General features: G+C 44.9%; 1 protein-coding gene across 2 annotated transcripts in view; it reads left to right on the forward strand.

Moving 5' to 3' along the window:
* Nucleotides 1-23,937, forward strand: part of ARHGAP29 (Rho GTPase activating protein 29) — a 206,511-nt gene that overhangs the window by 101,916 nt on the left and 80,658 nt on the right. Inside the window, exons 1-2 of one of the 2 annotated variants that reach the window (XM_053249227.1) lie at nt 10,539-10,779; nt 13,754-14,099. In XM_053249227.1, the coding sequence (XP_053105202.1) occupies nt 13,838-14,099 (262 nt within the window). In that variant the 5' untranslated portion in view covers nt 10,539-10,779; nt 13,754-13,837. Of the gene's footprint in view, nt 1-10,538; nt 10,780-13,753; nt 14,100-23,937 lie in introns of those variants that run through there. The other variant, XM_053249228.1, reaches the window with a different exon arrangement.

The raw sequence follows: 23,937 nt of genomic DNA on the forward strand, positions 1-23,937 counted from the left end.
TTGACTACAACTCCTATAATCCCCAAGTAAAAGCCATTGCAGCTGGGGTTTCTGGGAGTTGTAGTCAACAACAGTTGGGAATCCCTGTTACAGGGAACACTGCTGGTGACTCTGGATGTGGATTCACATCTCCACATGCATTTGATCCAGTCAGATCAAAGAGCCTGGATAAGCATGACAATGTGGATGGGAATGTCCATACAGATATGTATCTGCAAGAACTATTCAGAAAAGTGTTTCTTCATGTTGAAATGAGGTACAATGTTTGTATGGCATTACCAATGTGCATAGTGATCTATAAAGTAACAAAACTAGGATAAGTCCCTGCCCCAACAACTTACAGCCTAAACTATAACACAGGAGAGGCAATACAGGGAGGGAGGGAGGGAGGGCAGGAGGGGAGGAAAAAGCAAGGGTAAACATGGGAAGAATATTATGTGTTTAGTTGCACAGTAGTGCAGTGTGGATTGTGCTAGGAGTGAACATATTTGTTAAGCACCATGATCACAGATGCGGCTGTATAAATACAAGTAATAAAGGAATGTACTTTTAATAAACCCACTGTGTTGTAATATACCTTGATTTTTTTTCAGCTGGAAAGATAATGGTGTTCAGCCCTCCATGCCTTTCTTAACTTTCTAAAGCTTAAGACAACACGAGCTTCCAGTAGCTCTTGGACAGAAGCAGTAAACTTTCAAGAAGGCTTGTTTCAAGCAAGACTAACTGTGGAGCAATGTTCATCCATCCAGCCTCCATTGATGCATGACCAGCATAGCCAACAATGCTGATGTAATAGCCCCAGGAATACAAACACTCCTTTTATTGTTGTTAAACAGACCCACCATTTACTGCTTAGGTGGTCAGCCTGTTCTAGCCTTTTGACCTTTTACCACAGGCCCCTTCCATTCAACTAAAATGCATGCCTTTGCCCTCTGTCACTGACTCCTGCATTTCAGCTTGCAGCCGCATGCAACTTATTTAACTGGCATCTCAGATGAAGTAGTCTTATAGATGAATTGCTTATGATATGGTCAGATACAAGTGACCATCTGACTGTCAAGAGGACTATAGCTGCAATTGAACTTTTGATCAGAATAGCTGGTGTCAGGGGCGTAACAAGGCTGGAGTGGGCCCAGAGACAAAATTTTAAAATGGGCCCCTCACTGATACACACACACACACACACTTCACAATATATAGTCATGTGACTTGCCTCTGGGGGGGGCCCTCGAGGCGTGGGGGCCCCCAGGCAGCCGCCTCCCCTTGCCTAATAGTAGTTACGCCCCTGACTGGTGTCTTTAATTTGTTGATTGGATCTTATCATTGTTTGTTGATCGGATCATATCATTCCACAACCACCATCAAAAACAACTGAAAGGACGAGAAGCCTGCTGCAAACAGGTTCCAAACAATCACAAAAATGCCTATTCTTTGAGAAAATGTTATCTCTCACCTCCTGCCTCTAAGTCTGAAGTTTTGCTGGGCAGTCAACCTGAATCATCCTGTGCAGCAAAAGGGAAGGATGGGAAGATTCCTCTCATGTTTCTAGCTATGCTCAACATGTGGAATAGCAAGCTGCAAACAGCAGATTCTTGAGGCAAGGCCAGGATTTTGAAGCGAGGGGGGCACTGCTAAATTTCAAAACCTCAAGTTTTTAAAACTTGTTTTATGCTATTGGTAACCGCCCAGAGATGAAAGTTTGGGGTGGTGTACACATTTGATAAATAAATAATAAAATAAATAAATAAGTTAAAGATGGCAGAGAAGCTGGTAATCATCCAGCTTTTATGGGAGGTAAATTTTTAGGAAGACTTACATGGGACATCTCACCAGTGTTCCCTCTAACAGGAATTTCCAGCTGTTGTTGACTACAACTCCCAGAATCCCCAGCTGCAATGGCTTTTGCTTGGGAATTATGGGAGTTGTAGTCAACAACATCTGGGAATCCCTGTTACAGGGAACACTGGTTCTCACGATCCAAGTGCCGCCAAAAGTCAGCCAGAGGAGGGAGGAGACCAGTGTCAGCCAGAGGAGGGAGGAGACCTCTAACAGGAATTCCCAGATGTTGTTGACTACAACTTCCAGAATCGACAGCCAAAGGCCATTGCAGCTGGGAATGCTGGGAGTTGTAGTGAACAACACCTGGGAATCCCTGTTAGAGGAAACACTGAAGGAGACATATGCGCACCTGATACTCAGTTGTCTGGTGGTGAACATATCTGGAGGAAGACTGGGAAGTGATAGTGTGAGAGGCACAATTGTAGTTGGTCAGTGTGAGCAGCCAATCTCCACCACTCTAGATCAGATCTAAGATCGCCAGTTCCAGCTGCCTGGGCTGACCAGCTATGATTGACAACTTGCACATGATCGCTTACTGGTCCTCCACCCAAATTTTTCACTGGCCAGACGTTGGAGTACCAGGAGCACATGCACCACCTCCTCTGCCCGACATTTGGTGACACTTTGCTCTTGAGAACCAGTCCATGGTTTATTGGAAGGAAGTCTTACATGGTACAGTTAGTTATGAAGTTAAAATATATATGGCTTTAATTTAGGAGTTAGTTGTCACAATTGTTGGTATATCTAGGGCTGCACGACTTTGGTCCTTCTGCAATTGTTGGACTACGACTTCTGTAAGACTTGACTATTGGCTACTGTGGCTCAGGACGATGGGAGCTGTAGTTTATTTATTTAGTTGTTTAGTTATTTAGTTCAAAAACAGCTGGAGGGCTGAAGTTGTGCAGCCCTGACCTAGAGCATGGTTGGTCATTGAGCAGCTCAAGGCAATTGTATGTGTCCCTTGGTGTCCCTCTAATTGTTAATAAATATGTGGTTAAAGAGTTTGCCCATATTGCCCTGTACCCACTTTTGGCTCCATGAGTAGTTCCAATGTGTGGAGGAGAGGATGATTGTGTCAGCTGGCTCCATCCCTGACCTCTGCGTGATTACTTGAGCTGGTTGCACTCCAGTTTGCACACAGTTACCCCCAATTATCCCCAGCTGGAATAAAGGTGAGAACTGGGCTTCTGTGCACTTACAGTTTTATATATGTAGCAACCCACTTTACACCTTCGCCCCAATGTATGGCAGTCAGGGTGGGGCCATCCAGCAGAGCCTGCAGGTTTCAGATGTGGAGTGAACATGAGTATAAGGTTATTTCCTTTCACAGCAGAATCAAACATGTTTTCTGGTTTCAAGAAAAAGGGAGAGTTTCTCCTCACATTCTAGAATCTGGGGTTCTAGGAGGTGGGAGAACAACTCCATCTCAGTTTGGCACTTGCCTGTACAGACCATTCCTAAACACAGGGAGAACAGGAAGCATGGCCACAGAGCACATGGCATGGGTGGAATGACTACCCAATGCACTCCCATTCCCTATCTATGCTGAACAGCATTCTTCATGTCTGTTCACCATTTGCTGCAATTTTGCCTATTCCCCCCTTCCCCACATCCTGCAAACACACATGCTGGGCCATCCTGCTAAAACATAATGTTGCATAGCAGTGGTATATCTGATAGCATACCTGATATTTTGGTGTGTGTTGTAGGCTGTGGTGTAACAAGCAATGCTATAATCACCATTGGACAAAGGTGGGGGGAATGTTCCTGGGCTGCTGGGTTGGGGAGGCACCATGGTGCCACCTCACCCCTCCATCAAGGAACCCCATGTCCTTCTACCACACCCAGCCAATGAACACAGTGCTTATCAGCTAGGAGCACAAGGTGAAGTCACTTGGCTGCTCCTTCCCCTTGGCAAATGAAGAGCTGATTGGATGCTTTCTTTCCCTCCCTCATTTGGAGTGAGGAAGAGAAAGCTGGCCCCACTCTGAGAGAGGGAGAGAAAGAAAGAAAGAAGGAAGGACAAAATAAGCCAGCACTGAAGCACTGGCTGGAAAACAGCAGGAAAAGGGCCATGTGGCCCCTTCTGGGTTCTGGTTGGCCATGCCCCCGTGTCTGGCATCAGATGCAGGGGGCATGGCCAGTGCGTGCACACAGCTGTAACAACAGGTTGCCAGCAAGTTTCCTACACCCTCAGAATCTGCATACTAACTGGTATCTGAAGACCACTATATACTCTTAATACCTCACTGATGAAAATAAGAATAGTTTTGGGTACTTGTAACCTTGCACCAAGGATCACTGCCTGACAGGGGCAGCTCAAGCTACTGCGGTGCCTGAGGTGAGGTGAAAAATATGCCTTGCCCCACACTCCTGGTGCGGGCCAGGCCCCTTTTAAAATCAACTCTTTGCAATTTTTGAAAATGCATGGGGAGCAGGGAGGAGGGGATCTTGGTAGCAGACTCTTTTTATGCTTCTTACAAGCTTTGCAAGGGTCATATTGGTCCCACAGAACTGCTCTGATGGTGACATTGTGGGCTGTCCTGCTGTCTTGCTGATGCCCCATAATCTACCACCTGAGGCAACAGCCTCACCTTGCCTCATAAAAGGGCTGCCCCGCTGCCCGAGGACCTTCCACCATTGCACATTGCTGAAGGCTCTTTCTCCACCTATTGTATTCATTTACTCTATTTATTTGCCTGTCCTGCAGTGATACCCCCCACCCCACCCCCGCCGGCAAGGGTGGTTGTCTGTCTGTCTGTTTGCTTGTTTGTTTGGTTAAAGATATGCAAGAAATACATAAGTGTCTTGTAATAGGTCATCAACAGTTCAAAACGAACCTCTTCAGTGATGACTGAATCGGCACTAGACATGCAGGTATGTGCCTAGAGTAAGCCACTTCCTGCTCCCAGATTTAAATTTCAGCCTAATGACCTGAAAGAAGGAATGAAACTGGAAGACTGTCAACTCTAGCAGCTTACATTAGCAAAACATTTAACATGTATCTTCAAAATGCAAAGACCAACTAAGCACAATGGCTGACCTCCTAGTAAAACATGCACATTTGTAGGGCCTATGAGGATGCAGAAGGATCCTTCTTGCAACTTTCCCAGTACTCTTGCACTCATGCTGTTGTGCAAGAACGTTAATACTTCTGGAGTGCCCACACTCCGAAATCACTCTGTAAGATCAGAAATGTGTAGCTGCGCCCCTACAGGCCCTACTAACACATAGACTTGTTTAGGATCTCAGTCAGTGTTTCCAGATGGTGCTTTATTCCAACATGCATACTGAGTCTTATGGTGATTTTGCGGGGAACCCAGATAACATTCCACCTATCCCATAACTTCAGTGTGATATCTGCATGATAATCTATGAAACACTCATGTCTTTTCATGCTGCAATTTATTCTTACTTGATCATGGAAGCAGAAAAACTTGCATGAGGAGCATAATGAGAAAAGGTTTTGGAGAAGAATACACTAAAAGGTTTATAACCTGTTTGTTCCTTGGCAAAACGTAATTTTAAAAATCATACATGGTAGACCCTTGTGAAGATATTTTACCACCCACTTTTCATGCAGTTTGCAATTACAGCGGAGCAACAGCAAGAGAGAGGTGACTACAAATATATATTTACTAGGCACAGTCTGGGAAGCACACCGGCAGGGTTTCGAGCAAACAGCCTCTTGCTCCCTAGGCAAGCTGCTTCCCCGCTGTGCCACCACAGCTGATATATATATCAGTGCGCACACATACATACACACATGCACAAACATAATACATACACGTGTGAGTGTAAGCATGTGTAAAGTGATGCATATTGGGGCAAAAAAACTCAACTTCATACATACACTGATGAAGTCTGAGCTTTCAATGACTTACCAGGAGAGGGAACTTGGGGTCAGGGGTGGAGCCACCATTGAGTGAACGGTTTGAAGAACCTGGGCCACTACTCCTCAGGGGCTACGCCGCACCTGAGCCACGCCCCATGCATTTGACATCAGATGCAGGGGCCGTAGCTTTGCTTGCAAATGGGGCCGCTGCAAGCAAAATCCCCGGCCTTTTAGGCAGGAAGAGCTGCTCTGGTCGTGCTGCGAAAGCGGTTCTGGCTGGGGATTTTGGTGGCAAACGGCTGCGCGGTGCCGTTAGTGAGCTAAACCAACACCATGTTCGCAGCATGGCCAGGTGTGACTTGGCAAAGCTACATCAGATCTGCATCGGATGCAGAGGCGGGGCTTAGCACTTCACATTGGATGCAGGGGGTGGGGCTGGGGGGGCCGCAGCGGCAGGTTGGACCTGGGCCGCCACTGGCCTCCCTCCGCCCCTGCTTGGGGTTGTGGTGGACAGCTCACTGAGTGTCGACTCAGTGCATGGCAGCTGTGGAAAAAAGGCAAATTTCATGCTAGGAATAATTAGGAAGGGGATGAAAATAAAAATGCAAATATTATAATGCCCTTTTACAGAACTTTGTTGTGGCCACATTTGGAATACTGCTTACAGTTCTGGTCACCATATCTCAAGACAGACATTGTAGAACTGGAAAAGGTACAGAAGAGGGCAACCAGGATAATCAGGGGGCTACAGCACCTTCCTTATGAGCAAGACTACAGCATCTGGTGCTTTTTAGTCTGGAAAAGAGGCAACTACAGGGAGACATGATAGAGGTATATAAGTTATGCATGGATTAGAGAGAATGGACAGATTTTTTTTCTCCCTCGTTCAGAACACTAGAACCATGTGAAATTTTTTTAAACCATAAAATGGCTCCATGCCGCAAAATGGTGGCCAGAAATTATATCGGCGGTCATTCCTAGCCACCCAGGAACTGCAGATAGGTGAATTTTGATGATGGTGAAAGGACCTCTCAGCTGCTTTCGATACCATCGTCCATGGTATCCTTCTGGGACGTCTCTCTGGTTTGGGACTTGGGGGCACGGTTATATGGTGGCTCTGTTCCTACCTAGGGGGTCGTACACAAAAGGTGGTGCTGGGGGATGCCTGCTCCACCCCTTGGCCTTTGGCCTATGGGGTGCCACAAGGATCTATTCTGTCCCCCAAGCTGTTTAACATTTACATGAAGCCCCTGGGAGAGGTCATCCGTAAGTGTGGGCTGTGCTGCCATCAATATGCTGATGACACCCAGCTCTACCTGTCTTTTACACATGTGGACAAATGTGTTGGTACCCCTCCACAAAAAAAGAAGAACCCACAATTGTCTCTGAAATAATTTGAAACTGACAAACGTAACTGGCACCCATCATTGTTTATTCCGCATTTAACAAAAACCAGACTTTGCTTTAGAGTTTTGATGCAACAGAATATTTCAAATAATAACAGAAATGAAAATGGCATGGACAAAAATGATGGGACCCTTAACCTAATATTTTGTTGTACAACCTTTAGATGCAATCACTGCAAACAAGTGATTCCTGTAACTCTCAATGAGACTTCTGCACCTGTCAACAGGTAGTTTGGCCCACTCTTCCCGAGCAAAGTGCTCCAGCTGTATCAGGTTTGAAGGGTGCCTTCTCCAGACTGCATGTTTCAGTTCTTTCCATAGATTTTCGAAAGGATTCAAATCACGGCTCATAGAAGGTCACTTCAGAACAGTCCAATGTTTTGTCCTTAGCCATTCTTGGGTGCTTTTAGCTGTGTGTTTTGGGTCATTATCCTGTTGGAGGATCCATGACCTGCGACTGAGACAGAACTTTCTGACACTGGGCAGTACGTTTCGCTCCAGAATGTCTTGATAGTCTTGAGATTTCATTGTTCCCTGCACAGACTCAAGGCACCCCATGCCAGGCGCAGCAAAGCGGCCCCAAAACATAACCGAGCCTCCTCCATGTTTCACATTAGGTATGGTGTTCTTTTCTTTGAAAGCTTCATTTTTTCATCTGTGGATATAGAGCTGGTGTGACTTGCTCAAAAGCTCCAGTTTTATCTCATCTGTCCAAAGGACATTCTCCCAGAAACATTGTGACTTGTCAATATGCATTTTAGCAAATTCCAGTCTGGCTTTTTAATGACTTTTTATGGCTTTTAATTTTTTAAAAAATCAATCAATCAATCAATTTTTTTCCATTGTTTTAACTGCAGATAACATGGTTGGGTCCATATTGCCCAACCACAGATACTACAGGTGCCAGGACCGTGGATAACGAGGGTCACCTGTATGGAATTTTCTGCAGTGATATATGGTGATGGCCACTAGCTTGGATAGTTTAAAAGGGGCTTAGACAAATTCATGGGGGACAGGTCTACTTGTTTGGTGGCTATAGGCCACCTCCAACCTCAGAGGCAAGATGCCTCTAAATACCAGTTGCAGGGGAGCAGCAACAAGAGAGAGGGCCAGTGGTATAGCTATAACTGAGCAGATGGGTTCAAAAAACCTGGGCCCTGCAGCTTCTGAGGGGCCCCCAACTCCACCCCTTCCTATTTTCTTCATTATCTCTGAGGGGCTGCCAGGGAGAAGGGTGAACACGGGCCCTCTCACCCCTAGCTATGCTCCTGGAGAGAGCATGCCCTCATCTTTTGCCTGTGGGCTTCTCAGAAGCATCTGGTGGGCCACTGAGTGAAACAGGATGCTGGACTAGAAAGGCTTTGAGCCTGATCCAGCAGGGCTGTTCTTATATACACAAATGCACATGCACTCACACGTAGGTGGAGCCTGTTGTTGACTGGGCAAGGTTATTTTTTGTATACTACACTTCTAGGGAAGTTCAAGGAACTCAATATATATGATAGATTTTTTTTATTAATGCAAAAGGAAAGTGAAGGAATGGTTTGAAGTTTGTAGGATACCAACTTCAAAAAGTTATTGAATTTATTAATATGTTAGATTAATATACTGCATTTCATTAAAATATTCCCAAGGCAGTTTACAATAAAATTTAAAAACAATACAAATCTATTAAACAGTTAAAACTACATAAATATCAAACTGAAATATAAGGGGAAAAATACAAATCTATATGAAAAGTTAAAAACATACAAAATAAAACCATGAAACACTGCACAGAAGCAGCAGCAAGAAAACAATACTCATATAAAAGTCTGGATAAAAAAAGCCATGATTTTATTTGCTTTCTAAACATTGTAATGAGGAGCGGATGCTCACTGAGAGAGCATTCAAAAGTCTGGAGGCAATAACTGAGAAGGCCCCGTTCTGCATGCACAACAGCCGAGCCTACCTCATTGTCGGCACATGGAGCAGAGCTCCCTCTGATGAGCTTGTCAAGCAAGCAAAACTCTTGGGGGCAGGCGGTCCTTCAGATATTCAGGACCCAAAACCATTAAGGGCTTTAAAGGTCAAAACCAACACCTTGAATTGGACCCAGAAACAAACTGGCAGTGAATGTGTCTCTTTCAAAATCAGTGTAATATGATCCCAGTGGACAGCTCTTGATAAAATCTGAGCTGCCACATTCTGCATTAAGTGCAGTTTCCAAATACTTTCCAAGCGCTGCGGCAGCCCCACATAGAGCACATTACAATAATCCAGCCATGATGTGAATAAGGCATGAGTAACTGTGGCCAGATCTTGACAAAAGTGTGCAGGTGGCGCACTAGCCAAATCTGCAAAGGCACCCTAGGCCACCAGTAAAAACAATAGTAACAATATATAATTATTAATTAAGAATTTTTGCTTTAAAATACCCCCCAAAAACTGATTTTAACATGGCCCCAAGCAGATTATAGTCTCAAGAACATAGATGCATGTTGACTCAGAAGTCCCACCAAGTTTAGCAGCAGTGACCCCCAAGAAAGTGTACATACAATTGCAGCAAAATTATAATAGGAACTGAGCAGGAGGAAAGGAGAACAGCAAACTGGGATTTTAGGAAGTATTTTGTTAAGTGAGCATCAACAATGAGAATCTGCAGACACTGAAACCCACATCAAACATGTTTTCCCCGCTCATTCTCAACTCACAGCATTTTCAGTAGAAGCGTAGGGGAAAATGCTGCAGAAGTTCAGTACACTGAAAGTGTGTAACAAAATTAAAAATTAAAAACATAGGCTTCTTGCACATTAAGCACTGTGTGGGGTGTGTGTGTGTCTGAGCGTGGGAGGGAGGGACCTCAGAGGTGCAGAGTGAAGAGGAGCAAATCCTTTTTGTGTGTGTGTGGGGGGATATGTCTTGGGGGTTGAAGGTATAGGTTATTACGTTTGCAGGGAAGGGAAGTTCAGGAAAATGAAGAAGGGAAACTCTTCAAAGACTCCTGAGGACTCACAACTGCAATGTTTCCCAATACTCTGCCACTGTGCGGGCACACAATAATGGGGTGAACTAGCGGGATGAGTGCAAAGTCTGCTAGATGTAGACAGCTATGTTTCTGGAAGCCGATTACTGCGCAAACCCACAGAAACGAGGACGAAAAAAGTCCTCCTTTTGGAAATACCCCTAGATTTACAAACGCTAGTAGAAAGAGTAGAAGACAATGAACTTTCTGGTACAGTCAGAGTGCGATCGTTCACACATAGGTGAACGCCAACCAAAGCCAAGCTCTGTCGCCTAAAAGCGCTCTCTCTTGCTGAAGAAGCCGAAGTATTTCCAGCCTCCCTCCCTAGTCCATACCTGCTGCGCCCTGGTTAGCATAGCCGCGCCCCGGGTGGGCGAAGCTAACCAATGGGGAGACGAGGCTTGGGGAGGGGGCGGGCTGGGTAGCTGCAGCGCTAGGCGGGGCTGGGCGAGTGGTGGTGGTGAGGAGTGTGCGGCTGGCAGTGGCGACGGCGCTGGCCAGTCCGAGAGCCAGCGTGAGGGAAACACACACGGAGAGGGGCGGGGTCGAGGGGCGGAGGGGATGGGGTGGCCACGGCTGTTGCTGTCCCTCGCGCCGGAGGCTCCGGAGCCGCCAACGGCAGCAGCCTCCCTCTCCTCCTCGTGCCGGCTCTAGGGCGCCCCGTTTTGTTTTCCTGCCTTCGCTCAGTCAGTCGGGTAAGGAGCACTGAATTCAGCGGAGCGGAGGCCAGCGCGAGTGGCGGGAGTTGGGGCGCGAGGGGGGGAGAGTGGGAGAGAGCCAGGTAGCCGCGTCCGGCGACGTCGCCGTCCCCCCCCCCCCGGTTTCCTTCAGGGTGCTCAGCAACTCCTACGTGGGGCGGCGGCGGAGGCTGCTGCTGTGGGTTAAAGCATGGGGAGCGAGCGCCAGCCCACCCCCGGCGCACCCCTAACGCTGGCCTGGGTAGGTCGCTCTCTCTGAGATTTGGGGGTTCTCTTTTGACAGCCTTTCCTTCCGTTTGCCTGGTTTAAAAACAACAACCCAAACGGAGCCCACCTCCCCCGTTTTGTGCCCCTAAGTGTGTCGGGGGAGGGGAACGGAACAGAGGCGAGAGGTCGCCCTCCCAGCCCCAGCGGCTTACTCCGCAGTTCGATAAGTTGCGACTGACTTGCCCTCTCCCCCCCCCCCCCCGCTCTCTCTGTGTAGCCCGAGCGTCTCCTTTCGATTGTATTTAAATCCTGGGTATGAGCAGCAGCAGCAGCAGGACGTGCGATTTGGCAGCTGGCTGCGTGCATGCGCCGGTGAAGAGGGCCCTTGACTGCCCGTTTCGGAAAGGAGCGGGGTGGGGGGAGCCGCGCTCGGAATGCCAGATATTCCTTTGAAGGGGACGGGGGCGCGCAAACTCCTCCCTCGCTCGAATCGGGCCCGCCCGCGCGCGCGTGTATGTGAGAGAGAGAAATGATGGTGCCGATTGTCTGTGCGTTTGTCAACAGTTTCGGCCCCTGTGTTTTTCTACCTTCTCTGTCATTAGTAAAAGCGTTACTGTATTGCAAACCCTTTCCTTGTTACACCTTGCAGAGCTTTAGGTCTGATGGGAAAACTCACTTTAAAAAATAAAATAAAAAACAAATCCCTCCCACGTGCTGGTTCTATTAAAGGAATTCTGGGCATAGCTGAGAACTGAGCAGCAATCCTATATACACTTAGGAAGGGAGGAAGTCTAGTTGAAACTGGTTGGATTTACTTGTGAGAAAGTAAAAGAATCATTACAATATTTGGGATTAATATTAGGGAGACTTTATCTGTGGGTTTTGGCAAGTATTTTTCTGTAACAAAATGTATTTGTCAAGGCAGAGATCTTGCTCCTGTCTAGTAGCAAATATAAGGTGGGAATTCAAGAATGTGTGTCTTGTACTCTGATTGCTTAAAAATCTCATGAAAGTTTTGTATTGATAAAATTGCCTGTCTCAAACCAGGCAGTACCTGTTAGTGTCATGCCAAAGGTTTTCCTGGCTGGATGTTTATGGGAAAGGTATTTTTAGGTAATAGAGACATGACTTCAGAAGGAGAACTAAAAATAAATTTGTATATCTAAAAACTGAACAATTATGCTGAGAGTAACTTCTACTTAACAAGCATGAGAGGAAGCATTTTAAATACCTTAAAATGAGTATGATCCTAAATACAACCTGTTAGGGCTTCAGGATACAAAACCGCAGTTCTCTATGTTTAGCAAGTTCTGCTTGTCTCGCTAGTAGTCATTACGTTAAAAAAAAAAAGGAAATGATTAAGTGGAAGGTAAGATTGCAGAACAGCTTTCTGGCTATGAAAATACACATGGGAACTAAGGGAGGTTGCACAAAGATTTTGCATAACACAGTTTAAAGAGAACTTCACTTGGGATAATCTTGAACGGAGTTACATTGTTGACATGGCTTGTCTTCATACTTTGAACACAGAATTACACACTGCTTTTAAGCAAAGATTAAATAGCTGTAAAGATCTTTACATTAAAATGCTGAGTGGAAGCATTGCTTTATCTGGAGCACTATTGATTGTTTTAGTAGCATGTGTTTAACTCTGTAATTCAAATAACTTGTTTAACCTTCTTTGCCCAGAATAGTAATAAGAGATACTTAGTAAACCTTAATTGGTCATGGTCTTTTTCAGTAGAATCATAGTTTTAAATATTGTCCTGTTTGTAAAGCTGTGGGAGATGCACACACTGCAGCATGAGCATTTGACCTAGTTTATTACAAACTGGAAAAAAGTTTTGAGTATCTTAAAATATGAGTGAGGCACATCCCTTTCACACTTTCACTTTTAAAGTTATGCTTTAAAAGAGCTTAGTAACCTCAAAAGTGCTTAATAGTATGCCTTCAAGTATTCCAAAAGAAAACTGGATTGAATTGATTGTGACATAGAAATCAGTTAAGTGAAATGTATGTAACCAAAGCTCTTCATAGTTTTGTTTAAAGCTCTAAATATTTTCCTCCTTTTTAGATGAACTGTACAGTTTTATGTTCTTGCAGCTAATTTATGTTTTTAATGACTGTATATTAGGGTTAGTTTTACATGGTGTACCTGCTAAAAATGTAACTTCCAGAGCACATACTCATTTACTTTGCATGTTGTGCATGCATGAGTCAGATTCCAGACCAATAACTATTTTTTGCAGTATATTTTCATGGTGTGCAAGATGCAAGGAGCAAGAGAATATGTGACTCAGATTGTTTTAGCAGATGCACAATGTGGATCTGTAGGATCAATATAGCTTTTAATTACTTAATGATATTAACTTATGCTTGTGATTTATTGCTTTACACTGTCTGTCTTCTTACATATACAGTCATATTTTATTCTACTGTATTCTCTCCAGAATGTTCCTTTGTCCCCTGAAAAGTTCTGAAATGAAGAACCTGTGTGCTACAAGTTCTGATTTTGAAAATTACTTAGTAGGGTGAAACACCAAGGAATAGATATTCAAAAGTACACTTATTTTGCAAGGGTTTGTGTATGTGGGCTATACTGATTATCTTAATAAAACCTCTGATGAACATTGATTGATGTTTTTCTTTAAAAAGTGCATCCAACAACGTAATATATTGAATAATGCTTGAAATTCATATTAAGTGTGTGTGTGTGTGTGTTTATTTTCAATTGACAGGTTTCTCTTTCTTTTTCTTTCCTCAGAACTTCATTTTTTACTTGACAGATGGACCCTAAGTAACACTGAATGTTATCTCTGGGAATTTCATAAGCTCTGCAGTGGCTGGGATGTTGCGACAGAACGGTGGCGGCAACAAGCGTGGTTTAGGATTAACCAAACTGTCTTCCTCCAATTTCTTCACCATCTCTAATTCAGGAAACTGGGGGATGGGGCGCAGCACCAAGAGCAGTTCTCTGAGCAGCATTAGCTCCAACTCTGACTGCTATGACAGCATTGTTGTGGACCCAGAGTACATCATGCTGTTGGTGAATGATGTCAGAAAATTTGCAGATGTCCTACTTTATTTGAGAGAAGCCATTCTTTCAGAAGGTATGTGATTCTTTATGACTTCTCTGGTTTGTAATTCATCTTGTTCATTAGAGTATCAGTCAAGAAATGCTTAGGAGGAACAGCAGCAAATGTTGCTTTTTCTTGGGTATGTTTGCCATGTACAGGAAGTGGTGGTTTTTGCTTTGCTAACTTCCTCTGTGAAAGTTGTTTCATACTTCCTCATTGTGCAAGTTGTTTCATACTTGGATACACTGCTTGCAGAACTAAAATTAGGGAGGGTTAACAGACCCTCTTGGGTTAACAGGCAAGGACTATATGAAGACCTCTTGGGTTAACAGGCAAGGACTATATTAGAAGATGAACCACAGTTGGTTTTATGTGACCGACACTTCTGTAATTCTGTAGTGTGTTTTCATAATTGAATAGGTTATAACAGTTCTGATGGTTTACCAGGGTTAAAATATTTTTCATTCAAAAGTTCTTCTATAGCGTGTGTGTGCACGCCACTTATTGCCAGTAGGTGGAAACAGCAAATTTATTTGCTCAGACTTGTAGCTGCCTTTTGGTATATAAATGTTTTTCTGCTGAAGGGGAAGTAGCATCATCTTTCCTTAAGCAGCAGGAGAAGTTTCCTCATTTCCAAATTAAAATACACGGATAAGAATTTATCTTCTCTCTGTTGTGAATGATAAAGCATCTGTTAGTTATTCTCATTCCTCTTAGAATAATGATTTAAGTTTGTAACAAAGTAATGATACAGTATTTGCTGCTGCTCATGTTATATAGTAGTATGATCTAGAATTAAGGTCTGACTTTACTTCAGGTGTGAGTAACTACTAAACATCAGTTTATTTTCCTGTTAATACAGAAATAAAAGCAGCAGCAGTTGTCTTTTGTTTTAGAAAAGGCATTTGAAGAAATCTGCGAGCTTTTCCATAGAAAGTTAAACAGTTCAGAAGCATGTTGTTCTGCAGAATGAGTGGCTGATTGTTCAGTCAGTTATGCATAGCCATTGTGTGCAAAGGGAGAAAAAATCACTTTACGGGGCAAATGCTACTCAGATAGCTTGTTTTCAAATGTATTTATACAGTTGTATGTGAATGCTGCTTAGTCTAAGCTTTTATCATTATTTCAAGTCTTAATACATTTTATTTTCTGTCAAACTGTCAGTTGGTGGCTTACAATAAGTCTAAACAGTGAGAAGAGATGTGGGCATAGGTATTACAAAAGGTTGGTACAGGTGTAACAGTAGCTCCCTCTTAACCATTGTTAAGAGATGTGGACCCAGACAGGAGAATGCATACTCCTTCCTTTTGAGAGCAACTTCCCCTGCCATCCTAGATACAGTATTTATTTATCATATTTTTATACCGCCTGATATGTACATCTCTAGGTGGTGTATAAAATTTAAAATAATATTGAAAAATCAGTACAGATTAAAACACAACACAATTTAAACACTAGCATAAAACAGAAATAAAAACAGTAACATAATAATTATTAAAACAAATTATTAAAATTAATTCTAATTAAAAGCCTGTGAGAACAGGTGAGCCTTGAGGGTCTTCCTAAAAACAAACAGAGAAGGAGATGCTCTTATTTCAGCAGGGAACATATTCCAAAACCAAGGGGCAGCCATTGAGAAAGCCCAGTCCCAGGTGGCCACCAAACGAGCCGGTGGCAACCATAACCGGACCTCTCCAGAAGATCGTAACAATCACCAGGGTTCATGACAAAGGAGGCACTCGCGTAAATACCCTGTTATTGTTAACAAACCATTAGGGTTGTTATAGGTAACAACCAGCACTTTGTATTTCACCTGGAAACATATTGACAGCCAGTGCATTTCCCTTAGAACTTGTATTACGTAGTCCCTTTGAGTTGTCCCAATCTGGCTGCTACATTCTGTACCAATTGTAGTTTCTGGACTATGTACAAAGGCAGCCCCACGTAGAGCATGTTACAGTAGTCAAGCCTGGAGGTTACCAGCATATGTACCACTGTTTTAAGGTCATTTACCTCCAGAAATGGATGTAGTTGTCTTATCAGCCGAAGCTGATAAAAAGCACTCCTGGCCACTGTCTCAGCCTGAGAAACCAGGGAGAGCTTTGGGTCCAGGAGCATTCCCAAGCAGTCTTCTGCCTAATTCTTTTCATTGGTATGCAGAATTAATTTTGTTCTGGGCGGCAGTATCAAGGTAGTGTGTGTGCGCATGCATTCAGAGTGGGCATTCCTGATTCAACCTGAGCGGGATCTAAAATTGAGTGGACATCAAAAAACTTATGAGTGTGCACATGCCTTAGAGGGAGCACTGCTTCCAAGCTATGTACCTGATCTTTCAGGAGGAGTGTAACCCCATCCAGAACAGGCATATAAACTATCTCTGGTCCAGACCCCACGCCCCACAGTTAGTACCTCTGTCTTATTTGCTTCAACTTGAGTTTGTTATCCCTCATCCAGCCCATTACTGCCTCCAAGCAGGCATTTAGAGAAGATATGCCACTTCCTGATGAGGTTGACATGGAGAAATAGATCTGAGAGTCATGAACATATTGATGACACCCAGCACCAGACCTCCTGATAATCTCTCCCAGTGGTTCCATGTAGATGTTAAAAAGCATTGGAGACAGTATGGAGCCTTGTGGAACTCCATACTTCAGTTCTCGCTTTGCAGAACAGCAGTCTCCAAGCAACATCTCTCTGGTATCTCTCCTACCTCTGGTGGATTCCATCTGGAATCCACCAGAGAGGTAGGAATGAAACTACTGTATAACAGTGCCACCAAATCCCACCACCATAAGGTGGTCCAGAAGGATACAATAGTCGATGGTATTGAAAGCCACAGAGAGATCCAAAAGGCTCAGCAGAGTCACACTCCCTCTGTCGATAGCCAGTTGGAGATCATCTGTCAGGCCAACCATGGCAGTCAACTCCATAGCCCACATGGAAGCCAGTTTGAAATGGGTCTAGATAATGTGCATCACCCAAAACTGCCTGGCGTGGAGAGGCTACCACCCGTTCAATCACCTTGCCCAACCATGGAAGATTAGAAACAGGTCTGTAATTAGCTCATTCTGAGAGATTCAATGCATGTTTCCTCAAAAGTGGTCCAATAATAGTCTTCTTAAGACAAAGGAGGTATCTTGCCCTCCCTCAGATAAGCCTTTATAATATTTACCAGACTCTCTCTGATAATATAATTACCAGATGAGACAAGCCAAGTTGGATAAGGGTCAAGGGAGCTGGTTGTAGGACATACAGTCCAAAACAGTTTATCCACTTCCTCAAGAGTCACAAACTGAAAAAGATCCAATCGAATCTCATAAGAAGAGTTTCTGGATACCTCCACAGTCAACTCTGGATACTCCACAGTCAACTCGCAGTAACGGTGGACTCCAGCTTAGCCTGAATCTGACTTTATCTGCAAAAAAGTCATTAATGAGGCCACAGTGAGTGTCCGATGGTTCCAAGTTTAAATTCAAGGGGGAAGGGTACATACTAGCCCCTTCACACTCCTAGACAGCTCAGCTGGACGTGAATTTGCTGCGGAAGCAATGCAGGCAGAAAAGAACTGATTCTTTGTTGTCCACACTGCCAGAACATAGATCTTCAAATATGCACTGTGTTGTGCCCGATCAGACTTGGGCTGAGTCTTCCTCCGCTTGTGTTCTAGTGGTCTACTTCGCTGCTTCAGCTCCTGTACTTTATCTGAATACCACAGGGTAGGGATGTGCCTGAAGTTGCTTCGGTGCTGGTGTGGCTAGTTCTTTCAGGGCAGGGGAGGGTGTACTCATCCCTCCTGCCACACTTTCCCCGCTGGCGCTCTATTATTATCAAGCCCCTCAGGGCGGCAGCATTCCTCCCTGCTGCCTTGTTGTCCTCATTAGCTGGAAGTGGCCGGAAGTACTGATTGCGCGTGCACCTGTCGTGTGTGTGTGTGCATGCACAGCAGACAGGCGGGCGCACGCACGATTGGTACTTCCGGCCGATGAGGATAACAGGGCGGTAGGGAGGAACGCTGCCACCCCGAGGGGCTCGAAAATAACGGAGCGCTGGCGGGGAAAACGTGGTGGGAGGGGTGAGTGCACCCTCCCCCCCTTAAAGAACTACTCCAGCGCCGAAGCGCTGAAACTGCCTCCGGAGCCGAAATGTTTCGGAGGCCTTTATAATGGCTCCGTTTCAGGCACAAGTCTACCACAGGGCTGTCTTTAAAGCAGGTTGGAGAGGAAGCTTAGGAGCGATTGCGTCTACTGTTCTGTTGAGTTCATTATTCCATGTTTTCACCAGAGCATCAACAGAATCACTAACAGATTCAACCCTAAACCGAGCAAGTGAGTGTGCGCACGCATGTGCAAGCCGGGGTGTAGCAAACACAGGCAGCCTCCCCCCCCCCACTCATGACGGTGCACATGATCTCATGAGCATCCCCCACACTTTCCTCATCCCTCCGGCTGGCCTCTGATGCCTCTGCTGCCACCTCCGGCTGCCTCCTGCCACCCATCCTCCTTCCATTGGCTGAGAATCTGCTGGGAAAGAGAGTGCACGCATGTCTTCTAGTGGGCCTCTGGCTGATGGAGGGTGGATGGGCCTTGGAACCAGGCAAGTGGCAGAGGCAGCTGGCAGCAGCAATGACGGTAGGAGCCCTGGCCAATGGGAGGGGAGTGAGGCAGCTCCCGGACAGCTGGGTAGCTCTTGGATGCTGGGTGACTTGGGTTCCTTGGACCCATCCGCCCAATTATAGCTCTGCCCCTGGAGCATCCAAAAAATGATTCCTTCAGACAAGATCAGAGCATTCTGAAATATTTAATACGTAGTACATAATCTTCTTAACATAAGTAAATAAACTAGTACTACTAACCTGGCATGGATTTCTTTCTAGGAATATTTTCCCTGTTTGTGTTTGTGCAGCAGCTTCAAAGCAAGTGCAAGTGCAAAGCAAGTACCTCTGCAGAAGATCTGCCAAATACTGAGTCAGATTGGTTTTGAGCAATCATGGTAAATTCCCCCATGTTTCACATTGCTACCAATAAAGCCAACATGAAACATTTTACTCTCTTATTTATACTCAGAAGGAACATTTTATTGGTATACCAGAGCTTTTGATTACCAAACTTAATTTGGAAACTTTATTTTTGTACTTTTAAAAATTGGAATGATATGAGCTACATATCAAAGTAATATGCCACCATTTACAAGTATTGCTATAATTGGGATATACAGTAGAATCAAGGGAATAACTGTAATTTATTCATGCTGGTGCTTTGGTACATCTGAAGTAAAATAATCCTCACCATCCCATTGGAACTGTTCAGGGGCAGCTGTTCCTCCTGTGGCCATCTCCTCGCAGTATTGTGTGGTGTTCAGGAGCTCCTTTATGGGAAGCAGATCCCTGTACTGCTCCAGAGACGGCTGGAGTGAGGCTTGGCAGAAGGTGTATGTGGGAAATTCTGGGAGGCATACTCCTTTCCCTTTTAAAGGACTTACCTTTCCTCATGCACACTTCTTGCTGTGCCCTGGGTTGTGCTGCTTCAGCCCTTGCTGGGGCATTACGAGGCTGTGCTTCCCATAAAGCGCACAGTTAAGTGGCGCAGCGGGAAATGCTTGACTAACAAGCAGAAGGTTGCTGGTTTGAATCCCCGCTGGTATGTTTCCCAGACGATGGGAAACACCTATATTGGGCAGCAGCGATATAGGAAGATGCTGAAAGGCATCGTCACATACTGCGCGGGAGGAGGCAATGGTAAATCCTTCCTGTATTCTACCAAAGAAAACCACAAGGCTCGGTGGGCGCCAGGAGTCTAAATCGATTTGACGCTAAACTTTATACTTACTTCATAGAGATGATTGTGGGAGAGCAGCTGCTGAGTGGTTCCAAAGGGGTAGTGCAGATTACTTGGTTTTGGATATGCTGAAGCACAGGTCTAATATCTGATTTCTTGAACTTGAGAATTCCACTGTGTATGTGAAACTGATTTTTAAGTTCCTTTCAGAGAGCTACCATGTCCTGGCACACAGTTTTCCTTTCATTTCTCTAGGGCTTTCCTCCAGTGGTGGCTGTTGGTGTCCATAATACCCCGCCCCCACACGCACACTTTTTTTGTAAAGACTGTTGGCCTTTGGGGACAGGGAGCCTATTTATTTTATTTATATTGATCCATCCATCCATGTAAACTGCTTTGGGAACTTTTCTTGAAAAGCGGTATATAAATATTCATATTTGTTTCAATACTACCCACCTTGGGGAATCTCTTTACCTAGGAAAAGTAGTGTGATGCAAAATAAATTGATTGTCTCCATGTGGTACCATGAAGTAGTATTCACACCAATAATCCAGGTACGTTGGGAGGCATGTTATAAAATATGAACTATCCACAGGATAGAGGTATAACTTTGAGTCAGATAATGTTCTCCTAGCTATAACTTAAAATCTGAGAACCTTAAAAAAAATTAGGTAATCAGACTTCCAAATTTGTGAGGTAAACAGCCTGTCAATCCTATACCATAAAATGGTTAGGTGTGTGGCCATGCTGCCCATGTCTTTTTGGGGCATTCTGGGCATGCACGGAGCGCATGCCCAGATCGGCCCAAAAAGATACGGCCGCCCAGACACGGGCGGCCATGTTGTTGAAGATTAAGGGACAAATAGACCCATGTAATTGCCCCCGCGGCTGCCGCCGCCGCCCGCCCACCCGCCCGCCCTTCCAGCTCCCCGAGTCCACCTTTCTTAACCCCCCCCCCATGATTAAGGGCCAAAACGGCCCATGTAAATGCCCCCGCGGCTGTCGCCGCCAACCGCCCGCCCACCCTCCCAGCTGCCAAGACCTCCTTACCCTTAGAAGACCTCTACATCCCCAGGCCACGTCCTTTGCCTGAACACATTTGCTATTTAGAGAAGGAGAGAGGAGCTCGCATGCAGAGCTCCTATCTCTTTAAAGGCTCTTCCCGAACTGGCGCTTTGGGCACAAAGGACGCAATAGGCGTCCTTTGCGCCCAAAGCGCCAGTTCAGGAAGAGGCTTTAAAGAGAGAGGAGCTCTGCATGCAAGCTCCTCTCTCCTTCTCTAAACAGGCTCCGGGACTGGGCGGGAGGAAAACCCGCCGCTGTCGCCTCGCTGGACAACACAGGCAAAACCTGGAGCCTTTCTGGGGAAGCCGCCTTGAAAGGGTCGCACCGGGGGGGGGGGGGCAGGGGTTGGGGGAAGGAGGAGGGGCAGCAGCACCACCTCCTCCGCCTCCTCACATGGGCGCTTCCTTGAGGGCGAAATGGATTCTCTCTGGGGGGGGCAGACTCGGCCGCTCGCGCCCCGCCAGTGCACAGCGCGGGAGGCAGCCAAGCTCGCCCCGCGGGGAGGCAGCCAGGCCGAGCCAGAGTTCTTAGCGCTCCTTGGGGTCGTCCGCGTGGGGTCTGACGCCAGCCAGCCTCGCTGCTCCTCTGCTGCCCTGGTGGGCTTGCTCTGCTTAGCTGCGGCTGCCTGATTTAAGAAGCCACGGGGGGGGGGGGGCGCAGTTCCCTATCCTGAGCCCTACTGAAGCGATAGCGAGAAGGAATAAAGGACAACACACAAAAAACCACACACACAAAACCTAGCGCCCGTTATCATAACGGGCTTAAAAATACTAGTATAAGAATAATCACTTATGCACTGTATCTTGACCATCTCGATTTCTTCCTTGTCTTGTTCTTAGATGCAATATGATAGATTTTGTGCTGAACAGTAAAATCTAAATCCATACTAATTAAAACATATTTATTTGGTAGTAGCAGAATATGGTGGGTACTTTTCTCTACAGGATTTGGACTTGATCCTCAGTGTGGTAGCTGTATTGGTGCAAGGTAAAAATTGGGGACTGACTTGAAGTTAGGTTCCCTCCACCAAAAAAATGTGCTGGTATGATACAGTTTTTAGGCTGGAATATGATTGAACTTGAATTGTGTGAGTAGTTAATGTAAATCCTTAATTCTGTCACTTGGAGCTTAAATAGTTTAATTCCTAATAGATTTGTCTACCTTTGCCATTAGGCTTTAATAGAATTATCTTTGGAATAAAGGATTTGCACTTGTGCCATATCAAAAATGAGCACTTGACTATTTCCATGTTCTGTACTTTAATATCAAATAGTGGTAACTTAGAACTTAAGTCAGGGAGCTACTCTGAATGAATCTGTTTTAACTGTATGTATTTATGTGCATGTGTTTTATTTTTTGAACAAAATACTGTTTTTGATTAATCCTACAATGCATGCTTAAATGTATTTGTCATTCTGAAAAATTGAATTTTCATTGCTGTAACTATAAAACATGGTTAGCAATCTTAACACACTCATTCTTATTTCAAATGCTTTGCTAGAGCAATGTCTCAATTGCAAAACCGCATTAATTACTGTATTATATGGACCAAGATAAATGTTATCATGCTAATTTTATACCAGGGTTGATATAACTGAAGAAATGTAACATGATTAGAAGTAACAGCAGCAAACTGGGCTTCAGTTTCTAGCTGAGTAATTTGATTGTTAGAGGAGAAAACAGCTGAGTGTCTCAGAGATGAAGCCTTTCAATTTAATGCTCTTATCACAAACATACATGAACTTCAGTTTATCATGATTTTCATCTTGGTACAGTGGCTCCCTGTAACATATCCTCTAATTTGGGGGAGGCCACATGTGTGGCGGGCTTCTTGTGAAAACTTACAGCGCATAGACATATCCGCAAATCCTAGGGTTTTTTGTTGTTGTTTTCTTCCCTTGGATCTGACAGGGAGGTCATATGTGCATCTGGCTTCTTGTGTGGTTTCTACTGCAACACCTGCTGGCCAGCTCTTGCTTTCGGTGATAAACCATTTCAGGCTTTTAAAAAGTACTTTTCTTGGTGAATGTGAGTTAATCATGGAAAGCAAGAGGTGGCCAGCAGGTGGTGCAGCAGAAATCACATGAGAAGCCAGCTGCATGTGTGACCTTCTTGTCAGATTCCAGAAAAAAAAACAAGGACCTGCAGATTCTGCAGTCATATGTGACTGGATGCTCTAAGCTCTCGCCTTAGACTTATTTGCAGGTTGTTTTCAAAGTGCTTTTTGCTGCCATCTGGAGAAGCCCTTGGTGTCAAATCAAGCATGGAATTACATGAAATAATTTAGATAGATATGTATATGTGGGGGATGATGACTACTGCTACAATGAATATTTATATACCACTTTTCAGCAAATGTGATTAGAGACTTACATAGAAAAATAAATAATAAATACAGGGGACTTGCAAGAAGTCATGGTGGGGGCAGAAAGAAGGCAAGAAGCAAACTTCTTCCATCTGGAGTGAGTGAGTGAGTGTGTGTGTGAGTGTGCATAGAGGGGGAAGTCCTTCCTGATTTCCTCCCTTTTTCATGGGAGGAAAGGATGGCATGGTATTGGTGACATTCTGCCAGTGATTAACTCAGAAGCTTTATTTCTGGGTCTTGGTTTGGCCTCAAGGGAAGGCTGTAGCATCTTCCCCCGAGATGCATGTTCCTTGAGACTCATTCTCTGAATGAGAATAAACTTTTGTCGGTAGTAGTAGTAGTAGTAACAATACTTGGGTATCATTTGATATATACTGGTTGTATCTTCCCAAGCTGGCCAATAGGTAGCATACTTACTGTACTGGATCTCTTGATTCTGCTAATGGTTTGTGTGAGAGCTAGTCTTGTGGTAGCAAGCATGACTTGTCCCCATAGCTAAGCAGGGTCTGCCCTGGTTGCATATGAATGGGAGACTTGATGTGAGAGCACTGCAAAATATTCCCCTCAGGGGATGAAGCCGCTCTGGGAAGAGCAGAAGGTTTCAAGATCCCTCCCTGGGTTCTCCAAGATAGGGCTAAGAGAGATTCCTGCCTGCAACCTTGGAGAA

The sequence above is a fragment of the Hemicordylus capensis genome, chromosome 4 (genome assembly GCF_027244095.1).
Source record: "Hemicordylus capensis ecotype Gifberg chromosome 4, rHemCap1.1.pri, whole genome shotgun sequence".
Lineage (NCBI taxonomy): Eukaryota > Metazoa > Chordata > Lepidosauria > Squamata > Cordylidae > Hemicordylus > Hemicordylus capensis.